This window comes from Hemiscyllium ocellatum, chromosome 24 (assembly GCF_020745735.1).
Source record: "Hemiscyllium ocellatum isolate sHemOce1 chromosome 24, sHemOce1.pat.X.cur, whole genome shotgun sequence".
Classification (NCBI taxonomy): domain Eukaryota; kingdom Metazoa; phylum Chordata; class Chondrichthyes; order Orectolobiformes; family Hemiscylliidae; genus Hemiscyllium; species Hemiscyllium ocellatum.
Window position 1 is genome coordinate 25,752,035 of NC_083424.1, and position 12,158 is coordinate 25,764,192.

The 12,158-nt window shown below is 40.8% G+C and overlaps 1 protein-coding gene across 2 annotated transcripts in view; it reads right to left on the reverse strand.

Moving 5' to 3' along the window:
• Window positions 1-11,297, reverse strand: part of LOC132827109 (rasGAP-activating-like protein 1) — a 267,843-nt gene extending 256,546 nt beyond the window's left edge. For both annotated transcript variants that reach the window (XM_060843598.1, XM_060843597.1), the window contains exons 1-2: window positions 11,219-11,297; window positions 10,970-11,026 (exon numbers count right to left, since the gene is read on the reverse strand). In XM_060843598.1, the coding sequence (XP_060699581.1) occupies window positions 10,970-11,026; window positions 11,219-11,283 (122 nt within the window). In that variant the 5' untranslated portion in view covers window positions 11,284-11,297. The remainder of the gene's footprint in view (window positions 1-10,969; window positions 11,027-11,218) is intronic.
• Between the last annotated feature and the right edge of the window lie 861 nt (window positions 11,298-12,158).

The window sequence follows — 12,158 nt, forward strand, 5'->3', positions numbered from 1 at the left end:
ATTAATTGCAATATATCTTTCCTAAAGCACCTCTTTACCTGTGTGCCAAATTCCCAAATGATCCTAATTCGCTACTAATCTCAAAGAGTGTCTCAGTCAGGCATCCTCCTCATTATGAGCCCCTGGCTGATCTGCTATTGACCATTGTGTTAAGATTCAACTTAATGTAGACTGGTGTGTGAAAATAAAATACGTGAGCCATTAAAGTAACAAAATCAAAACAATCATCTTTACAAAAGGATGAACATGAATTAGAAGTTACAAGGAGAATACAGAAAGTGACAAGTAAAATTGAACATTCCACAAGCGCAGGTCAACCATAACATCAGCACACCTATGCAGAAATAACAATATGTATTGATTAACATAGCAAGCACAATACATAATGTGTTAATATTTGAGACACGAGTCATGTAGCAATCACTATAAAAGTGCCGTTCAATCACTCCTCGATAGTAAATGAAAGACTTAACATACAGCTAGGACAAATCAAGAAAAATTCTGAACTGTTTATGCAGATACTTCTTCAACAACTCTTGACACATCAGGAGTAAGACAAAATATAACAGAAAGTTGTTGGGAGAATGAGGAGCTCAAGTTAGACCATGCACTAAAATTATAGGAAGGATGTTCTGAGGATGCAGATGGCACAGTGAATTCCCAATTTTAACTGGATCAGTGAGCTATACTGAGGTGCAGAGGCACAAACTGGCTGTTTAATCTAAACCATTCTTCTGTTTTAGCAGCCAGTTCACAAAGGCGACTTCTCTAGTGTTGATTATAACACATTTAATTTAAAACCTTTGCCCGTACTTTTTGAGTGTTTCTTACTATTCTGTTCTATCTTTCATAATTCCATACATCTTTGTTAAATCATCCCATAATCTCCAGTAGTATTGAATACAGCCCGTCAACTAGCTTAGACATAAATATATTCATAACATTTTAAACAGATAGGAAGTCCAATAGCTAATTCTATTGCTTAGGCATCCATTAAGAAAATGAAATCTGTAATCCAATTCGATTGTGTTTTCATTTCAAATTGCTAAAAGACCGACAGACAACATCAGTGAGATTTCTGCACTTGCACTAATTGCTGCTGGTTTTACTGCCAGTAGCTGTAACATCATCATTGTGGTATTGTGGTAACATACTGTCAGCTTTCTGATTTAACACCAGCATGAAGAAATCAGCCTACCAATCAAAATGGTGGATTAGCAGTCATAGCAACCCTACTCAGTCTTCCTGCAACATTGACGATGTTACCGTACTCGTTGATCTTATCTCTATCACAGCAGTTCTACAGGGTATGCTACAAGTATCTTGAATCTATTGTGAAAGGAACATTGGTATGCTGAACTTTCCTAACAATAGATATCACATTCCTTTAAAAAAAACAACCTTACTAAGCTTTTACTGTTCCACAATCTATTAAAATTATGGCAACAAGGTAAACAGATCTACATTGAGTGTTTTTGACTAACAGTTAGCAGACATGTGAAAAATTTCCCAAGTATGACCTATGCACAAAACAAGACAAATATGACCTAGCCAACATCTGCCCTATTAGTCTACTCTTGACCATCAGCAAAGTTATAGAAGGGGTTACTATTAGGCTGTAGTTGCATAGGAATAACCTGCTCATTGACATTCAGTTTGGGTTCTGCCAGAATCAGCTCCTGTCCTCATTTCGGCTTGGTCCAAACGAGCTAAGCTTCTCCAAAGGAAAATAGCAACTGCCTGTGATATCAAGGCAGTAATTGACTCGGTGTGATATCAAGGAGTTCTAAATAAACTGGAGTCAATGGGAAACAGTGAGAAAAATTCACCAGTGGTTGCAGTCAAACCTGGCATAAAGAAGGTTGGATGCAGTTAGTGCAAGTTAATCATCTCAGCCACAGGACCTCTCAGCAGTAGTTCCTCAGAGTAGTGTCCCAGGCCCAACCATCTTCAGCTCCCCCATTAGTGACCTTCCCTCCATCATATGGTGAGACAAGGATTGTTTGCTGATGAGTGAACAATACACGGCACCATTTTTGACCCCTCAGATACTGAAACAGTCAGTGACAATATACAGCAAAACCTAGCTAATATGCAGGCTTGGACCGGTAAGTGGCAAGTGACATTCATACCCTACAATTGCCAGGGAATAACCATCTCCAACAAGACAGAATGCAACTATCATCCCTTGACATTGATGAATCCCCATTAGCAACATTGTGGGGATTACCAGTGACCAGAATTTGACCATTTGCATAATTACTGTGGCTACAACAATATTTCAGAGACTAAGAATTCTATGTGATTAACTCACTCTCTGTCTACCTAGAGCCTGTCCATCACCAACAAGCCACACCTGGAATGTGATAGAATATTCTTCTGGATGTAAGTTTGCTCGCTGAGCTGGAAGGTTTGTTTTCAGACGTTCTGTCACCATGCTAGGTTACATCATCAGTGAGCCTCCGGTGAAGCACTGGTGGCATGACCTGCTTTTTAGTTATGTGTTTAGGTTTCCTTTGGTTGGATATGTCATTTCCTGTGGTAATGTCATTTCCTGTTCTTTTTCTCAGGGGGTGGTAAATGGGATCTAAGTCAATGTGTTTGTTGATAGAGTTCTGGTTGGAATGCCATGCTTCTAGAGTGCTACCTAACAGCATGGCATTCCAACTGCAACTCTATCAACAAACATATTGACTTGGATCCCATTTACTACCCCCTGAGAAAAAGAACAGGAAATAATATCACCAACCCAAGGAAACCTATACGCTTAAATAAAAAGTGGGTCATACCACCAGTGCTTCACTGGAGGCTCACTGATGTTGTTATTTAGTATGGTGATGAACCGTCTGAAAGCAAACCTTCCAGCTCAGACAGCAAATTTACATCCAGAACCTCAACCTGGTCTACAAACCTTCTCAAAACTCACTAAGAATATTCTTCATTTATCTGGATGAGTGCAGATCCTGAACACTCAAAACACTCAATACCATCCAGTATAAGGCACCCTTCTCGACTGACACCCGATGTACCACCAACAACCAATGGTAGAATGCATCAAGGATCCTTCAGAACCAGTAACTCTATTACCTAGAAGGGCAAGAGGCAACAGATACATGGGATACTTGTCACCATTTGCATGTGCCCTTCCAAGTCTGTACTCATTGGAGGTTAGAAGAATGAGAGATGATCTTATTGAAACACATAAGGTTCGAAGGGAACTTTGCACAATAAATACTAACAGTTTGATTCCTCTTGTGGGAGAGTTGTTGTTGGTGTCGTTTTTACCATAGACTTACTAGACCGTAGGGGCTGCTGTCTTATTAGAGAGAAGTGATTGGTGGTGATTTAACCTGAGGGCCACCAGACCGCAGGTGAAGGAAGAGGTTGAGAAGGAGAGTCCTTCATGGTGACCTCAAACCGGTGGTGGGAAGTGCGAGAGTCGACTGGAGGACATAATCTTAGAGTAAGGGATCACTCAATTAAGACAGAGCTGAGAGAAGTCTTCCTCTTCAGAGAGTAGTGAATCTGTAGAATTACTTACTACTGAAGGCTGTGGAGGCTGTGTCACTAAGAATATTCAAGCTGAGATAGAAATATTTTTTAATTAGTAAGGGCATCAAGGGTTATGGGAAAAAGGCAGGGAAGTGAAGTTGAGAACTATGAAGATGTCAATGGTGGGGGAGCTCCTACCTCTTATGGTCCAAGCCACACACCATCCAAGCTTGGAACTATATCACCATTCCTTTCCTTCCCCGGGGTTAACATCCTGGAAATCTTTCCTGAATATGCCTGTGGGTGTCACCACACTCCAAAGACTGGAGTGGTTTAAGATAGTGGCTCATCATCACCTTCTTGAGGGTAATTGGGGACAGGCAATAAATACTGGCCCCACCAGCAATACCCATATCCCTTGGATGAATTAAAATAATAAAAAGCACTGGGAATAATCAATGAATCTGAGCAACTGAAAAGTCAAAAACTGAAGGGGAGGTGCAATCAAAGCAGAGAATAAATGTGGTCTGCATCTGAAAAGAGAATTTAAGTTTAAAATGAAAATCATACTGAAATAGTACCATTCTCTTGAAAGGAGAAATTATGGATCTAATGAAGGACAAAGAAAACTTGCATGGTAATTAATAAAGCAGCAGCTAATCTTGAAAGGGCAAAACACAGTTTCTTCCATCCTGTCCACTGACAGGCAGTCAGACTGCTTCACTTTTACTCATATTAATAATTGCAGCTGAGGTCACAAAGTGCTCATAGAACTCAGGAACAAATCTGTTGTTACACTTGACTTGGTTTCCTCTGTGCTGACATTGAAAGGCTTATTGCAATACTAAGTTGAGCTCTTACCGTAATGGATAGACTATATAAATTTGCACCATTATCTTCCCTGTAACACAAATACTTCCAGCACTAAGGAAAGTCCAACACAATTGCTAAGACAGACCAGGTGGGAGAGTCTCCATTCCCCAGCACCCCAGCTGTTGCTTGAACTGAACCTGATCAACTCTTAAGCAGACAAATCTGAACAATCAGTTCCATACTGCAGCCCGATCCGACTCAGAAAGAACCTTTTAGGAAAGTGAGCTCATTCATTGTCTCTTGTAGCAAAGAGAAAGAGCACTCAAAAAGCAGGCAGTAATTCTGTCTGCCCCATTATGTTTCCCACAGCAGTGCGGTAGTTGTTGCAATTAGCATAACTTGCTGGGATATTCAAAGCTAGTGATGGAAAGACAAAGCAAAAGTTGGAGCGTGGCAAAAATAAAAAAAATATAACTAAGAAAATTATTGCTTTTGCTACTGACATTAAGAAACCCTATATTACCTTACATCTCAATTATTAATAGCTTTACATGAAAGCTCTGCTGCCAGTCATTGCCAACCATAATCACAGGGTTTCAACTATATTGTTTTTCACCTGCTCCATTAGGTGAGGAACATTGAAATATATGTTGGTGCTATGTGTCTGTCAGCATTACCACCTGGGGACTGAGGGTGCAACATTTAAACATATTTGTTGAAAAGCACAATTAAAAACAATGATCATATCCCAATAATTAATGCTACTGTAGATATCAAAACACAGAGTACATTCCTCATTCTCCTAACAGTACTTAAAACTTGACAAAGGAAAATCCTACCTCAAATAATATTTTCAACATCAGGCTCATCTGGCACCAGATAGAAACTGCTTGGTTTTAACCTCTATGGCCATGCTAATAATGTAATGGAGCAGATAGAGAAGCTATTTCAGGAACCTTTGCCTTCTACCTTTTAAATTCCCAATCTGGCATCAAGCCTGACATTATGCATCCTAATTGTTGATGAGGTGCAAGTTGTGAAGGTGACACAAAGGACTTTCAACTTTGCAACATATTGATTTTTCGCATGAATGAAGCATTTAGCTTATTAGAAAATGTTATGTTGTTCGATCTTCACAACCAGCTTCTCAGTTTCTGATGAAGGAGCTGCACCCAAAACATTATCCCGTGTTTTTGCTTTACAGATGCTGACAGGTTTGTTGTGTTTTTCCAACATTTTTGTTTTTAACTGATCTTGTTTGATTTGTTTGCCAAACATGCAAGGATGTGAATCATATTAAAGTGATCCAGGTGAACAGCTAACTTGCCTCACTAAGGAATATAACCATGGAATTATTACTGATTTGTCTACTTAAGATCTTCTTACTGGCACTGCATTTTGTGATGCTTATTATACTGCTACTCCACTCCCAATGTTCTCCTATGCAGCTCTATTTCCTGATATTTCTTCTTGTTGTTTTATTTTGCCATGTTCTTCTCATTAGAGGTCATTGCTTAGACTCAGAATTGACCTCTCTGCAACTGGGATTTCCTAATCAGACAGTCATAGAGCTGTACAGCATGGAATCATGTCCAATTCATCCATGTCAACCAGATATCCTAAATTAATCTAATCCCATTTGCCAGCATTTGGCCTATATCCCTCTCAATCCTTCCTATTCATGTACCCATCCAGATACCTTTTAAATGCTGTAATTGTACCAGCCTCCATCACCTCCTCTGGCAGCTCATTCCATAAATGTACCACCCTCTGTGTGAAAAAGTTTCCCCTTAGGTCCCTTTTAAATCTTTCCCCTCTCACATTAAACTAATGCCCGCTAGTCTTGCATTCCCCCACCTCAGAGAAAATACCTTGCCTATTTACCTATCCATGCCCCTCATGATTTTATAAATCTCTATAAGGTCACCCCTCAGCCTCCAATGCTCCAGGGAAAATAGCCCCAGCCTATTTAACCTCTCCCTGTACTCAAACCCTTCAACCTTGGCAACATCCTTGTAAATAGTTTCTGAACCCTTTCAAATATCACATCTTTCCTATAGCAGGGAGACCAGCAATCCTAAACAATGTACAGCCACAACATGACTTTCCAACTCTTATACTCAGTACAATGACTAATAAAGTGTTTGGTAAATGAGGAATACATTTCCAGGCACTGGAGTTGGGCCCTGAAAACGTATCAGGAGTTATCATTCGGGAAAATCTAATAACAACTCAGATTAAGGACTTATTTTAAAATAATTATTCATGCAAACAGAAAAACGGAAAACCTGGAAAACTACTGGAAGTCAATAAGCACCTATAGACAGGACACAGAACCTCCATTAGATATGCACCCACCTTCAGAGCTAAAAAAAATAATGAGGGGGGGGGGGTGTGGAAGATAGTTCTTCATACACTTATAATCACATCCAGGAAATGACACAAAAGCAAAAGCCAAAGACCCAGCTTTGTTTTGCAGCTTCTTGCTGTCCTTCAGGTACCAAATCATTTACAGTCACATCTTCTGACAGTCCAGGATGGATTACTAATTTGAAACGTTTTACTATAACTGCAATCTTTCCAATGGTTTCTGCAGTTTTGTTTTGTTTGATCGCTTCTCGTTCATGAAGAAAGAAGTCTATTCTTTCTAGAAATACAATTCCTTGGCTGATGTGTCGTTCTGATGGTGCAGGGCTTCTGCTCTCCCACTTTCCTTCTCAGTTTTTTTAATAGCTTTGATGTCTGCACTGGAAATGAAAAATGCCACTCTTTCTAGACGAAGACAGTGGAGATTGAGACTGGGATTAGGACAAACTCAGTGCCTCACTGGCAGCAGTGCCCAGAGGTTAAGGTGAAGTAACTGTTCAACAACCTTCTGAAAGAATGAAGATCTTATTTTTCAGTAGTTCACTGAATATGAATAGACACAAAAATCACTTAGTATTCCTAATGTTTGACTATAAATCCAAAGATGGTGAAGCGAGAGAAGGCATTTAAAATTAAACAATGAGCAATTTTTTGAAATAAAAGATCAAAACCTCCCAAGCCAGTGAGATGGAACAAAGCTTGGAAGGAGATATTGTTCCAAATGTGCTCAAGCAGTTAACCAGTTGTGAGAAATGGTTCCCAATTTGTGTGGTGCAAAGGTGCTGGCTTTGAAGTTGCTTGTGAACATCTGAACTGCTGATTATCTGAAGTTTGGCAAATGTTATAAGTGCAGCTTTTGCACACGTTTATGACACTGGATTAACTGAATTGCAATCACAAATTAAACTCAGCATATTTCAGAAATAAGAGCAGGAATAGGCCATTCAATCTCTCAGGCATGCTGTACCATTCAATAAGATCATGGCAGATCTGCTCATGTCATGCATGTCCCCCAAAATCATGGCCTTCTTGTTAATCAAAATTCTGTCAAACTCAGCCCTGAATAATCAACAAACTAGCCCCCAAGCCTTGCTGAGAGAGATTTCCAACTGCTAGAAAATATTTTGTGTGGCAAACATTAAAAAAATTAATAATTCACCCAGATGACTTTGTGACAAAGTAATTAAGAAAATTCCTCCATTGCTTTATAGCCTCAGGTCTGAGTCCAAGGACTACCTATCTCTGAGAGCTGGTACGGGATTAGTTTAACACATCAATGATATTTAGGGTTATAAACCTTATTGCAATTGATCAAAGTCACAATGCCATTACCGGGTTGTACTGCGGCATATGTAGTGCTGGATATATGAAACAGACAGAGTTAGTGGTAGTGAAATTTGGTGTTGAGGTGGGGAAAGAGGTGGGGTAGCATTAAAAGATATGCACTGCTCAGAGGCTGGTTTTGATCTGGATACTCTTTCTCTCCTGCCGTAAATGCAGCAGTGTTTATGCCTATTGGATTTTTACAACCACACGAATCAGGTGTAGGCCATTCAGCCCCTCAGGTCTCCTCTACGAGACCACAGCTGATCTAATCGTAACTTCAAATCCTCATTGACCATTTCCACCTGAAACACTTTGGGTTTGAGACTGGGAGTTATTTTGGCCAAAGTGTAATAAATGGGGGCAGGGTTAACCAAAATAGTAAAATACAGTGATGCTTAAAAGCCCAGATTTAATATAAAATTTTGGTCCTCATTGCTGATAACCATAACTTGAACATGCCTAGAGATGCCTTCATTAGTCAGGGCATTGAGTATAGAAGTTGGGAAGTTATATTGCAGTTGTACAGGACGTTGGTGAGGCCGCACTTGGAATATTGTGCTCTGTTTTGGCCACCTTATTATAGGAAGGATGTTATTAAATTGGAAAGAGCGCAGAAGAAATTTACAATAATGTTGCCTGGAATTAATGGTCTGAGTTATCGGGAGAGATTGGACAAGCTAGGACATTTTATTTTAGAGCGTAGGAGACTGAAGGGGGTCCTTATGGAGGTGTATAAGATCATGCAAGGCATGGATAGGATGAATGCACTCAGCCTTGTTCCTAAGGTTGGGGAATCAAGGACTAGAGGGCATCAGTTTAAAGTTAGAGTAAAGAAAGACTGAAAGTGAACCTGAGGGGCAACCTTTTTACCTAGAGAGTGTACGCATGTGGAATGAACTGCCAGTGAAAGTGGCTGAGGTGGGTACATTAACAACATTTAAAAGGCATTTGGACAAATACATGGACAGGGAATGTTTAGAAGGATATGGCCAAGTGCAGGGAAATGGGGTTAGCGTGGATGGACATTTTGGTCTGCATGGACCAGTTTGGGCCAAAGGGCCTGTCTCCGTGCTGTAAGACTCAATGCTAACACAGGTTTAGCACTCAAACATACTAAAGACATGGACCTTTTTGTTAGTAGGGTTCTTACACCCACTTCTTTTAAAGGTGTGAAGTGCTCTGGCAGGCACATTTTGATGGGTTTCAGGAAGAACGAGTGAGGGAGAGGATGCGGATGCTGAGGATCGGAAACAAAAAAACAGAAATTGCTGCCAAAACTCAGTGGATCTGGTAGTATTTATGAAGACAAATCAGAGTTAACTTTCTGATAAAGTCACCGGGCTAGGAACATTAACTGCGTTCTTTCCACAAATGCTGCCAGACCCGCTGAGTTTTGCCAGCAATTTCTGTTTTTGTTTTGATTAATCACATTTTGTTTCATAATGCTTCTGTGAAGTGCCTTGGGATATTACATGACATACAAGGTGCCACATAAATAAGTTGCTGTTGTTTTTCCCATTGTTGAACAAAGCAGAACGTTGCAGACTTCGGAATCTGAGGCAACTGAATGAGAACATTTCAGCTCCACTTTGATAGTTTCAAGAATTGGACCATGAAATGGTGTTTACATTAAAATTTGTGATTAGAATAAGCAACTTCCCATGGAAGTGTGCCAAAACATTCAAAACAAATTAAGGCTAAGCTGTATTCTACAGTGAAATTTCAAATACAACCTGTGTACATTTTTTTATTCAGGATAAAGTATATAGGAATAGATTTGCTCATGAATGCACATTAATATCAGTCATCAAAAGCAGTTAGTTGTAAACACCACAAGCTCTCACTATCATGCTGAGATTGATGCTAACTTGTACCACTGTCTGCCCACTGTCACCTTTCTTTTGAGTATATTCAACCCTTAATTTGGAGGTACATTTGATTCCATCCATTCCTTTCCTTTTAATGGTGCTGATCTTCCACTGACAGGACCTTCTCCCTTAAATTTACCCAAAATATCACCAAAATATTCAAGGGAACAACCAACTCTTCAAGACTCATTGCTGGCCATTCAGTTCTCCCCAAATTTAATGGCATTAGAACAGTTCCCAGGAAGTGTACAGGATTTTTATTCGAATTGTGCACAAATACTTTTAACCAAAAAAAAATTCCTTTCCACAACCCTCAATGAAAGTGTTAGTCTGCCTGTGGTTTTGGTGATTCATTGGTTATCCACTTGTATTCGTTCCATAACCAACAATGGGCTGTTCCCATTCACACAACAGTGGTATCCAACATGGAGATGGGTTGATGAGAGGATGGGTACAGTTTGATTTTCTCTATGTAGTATCCCTGGGATCATCCTCATCGCTATGCAATGATCATTATTGGAAGCAAATGATGGTATTGGCTCATACCAGAGAAATGTCCAGCATCGGGGTGGGGGTGGATCAGGTTTGTTGGACAGTTTGTGTTCCAACTGTTTATGTAGTTTGGCACAGAACGGACATTCAGGGTGGAAACCAAACCATGTAGCTAATGCCAGGTTTAGAGCAGTATTTCTGGAGTGCATGTTGCCTGTGGCTGTGTGTGATGGGAGGGTGGAGGTTCAATGACAGTGTGGCTGCGTTCACTGAGGAAGTGTGAACCGCACCTGTACATTGTACTGCAACTCACACCTAGAAGGAGAACTCAGTAAAACAGAACAGATCGCTGCAAAGATAATGTGGATTGCATTTCTCACGAGATGCGGTAAGAAGCTGGTAGGCTGCATTTCCCGCCTTCATCTGAAAGCAACAGGTTCAGGAGCCAAGCTGCTTTGAAAACATGAAGCGTGCACTTTGGGAGACACACGTTATAAGTGATATATATCCATATTGCAGCGGATTGGAAAGTGCTCACATGCAAATATTCTCAGGGAAATCAGATTAGACACTTGCACTGAATGATCACAAAGACACACTCGCTCTCTCACCTGGCCACGACCTCATTGTCCACTTTGACGATACAGTAAGGGTCACTGGTACCGGAGCTGTAACAAACAGCAGAGGAGTGCACATTACCCACATCATAAATGCATTTAGCCCGGCAGCAAAACGACTGATAACAAACAAACAAACAGACAGACAAACATTGTTGGATCTGGCAGCATCTGTGGAGAGTTAACATTTCGGGTCCAGGGACCCTCCCTCGCCAGTGCAGGTAGATTAAACGGGAAACTTACACGTCCTTTGCTGGTAAATTTCTTCCCTCGATGATACGAAAATACAGTGATGTGTTTTTTGCCATTTCAGATCACCAGAGCACCCCCCCTCCCCCCCAAAACAACGAAAACTTTCCTGTAATTTCCGCGGCGGTGTTACATCAGGTGACTGAGAGAGCTCCACTTGACTGTGTTCATTCTGAATTGCAGCGGAGAGGTGGGTTGGCAGTGAGCACTCAGTTCTATGGGAAATACCGGAATTTCTTCGCCCACTGTGTGAATTGTCAAAGTCCAGGCGATCAATGAGGAGCAGCTTCTCCCTGGTAGAGCCGAGCCTGATACCAGAGGGGCATTCAGGAAGTAACTCTGTCGGTTTCCACCATAACGCGTGTCTGTGGGATTTGGCACCCAAGTATGAATGATAACCACGGGCAAGACTTACTGGGCTGACAGATAATAAACCATGTCCTTCTCCACAGGAGAGTGCTGTTTATTTAGAGAGCGATTCTGCCAACTATTGGTGGCCGAGGGGAACTGCAGCGTCGAGGAATACAACTCATTAAACCCTGCTTCAATATGATACCAGGCGATGTGCATAATTCAATAGAGAGTTTCAGTGACTAAGTTTCGAACTTAGTATTTCTCTGCCATTAGGCTTAAGATCAATTAGGGAACACCCATCGAAAGCAACAGCCTAAAATCAGAATAATTTCCTCCCATTGGATTACACCTTTTCAGTGTAGAACTGAAAAGGACATCCACTTCTTTTCAATGTTGACTTTGCCGCTTCTGAAAATCGAAGGAAGCAGCGCCAAATTCAAGGGTGGGGGACAAGGGGTGAGGTGAGCTGGGCCTCTCTCTCATCAACATCCTCATAGCCCTCTCAGTCCAAACCATGACATGAGCTCTGCTAACCACTGGACACTTTATGTGGTTGTACCGCTGATTGGAAGGTTTAGCA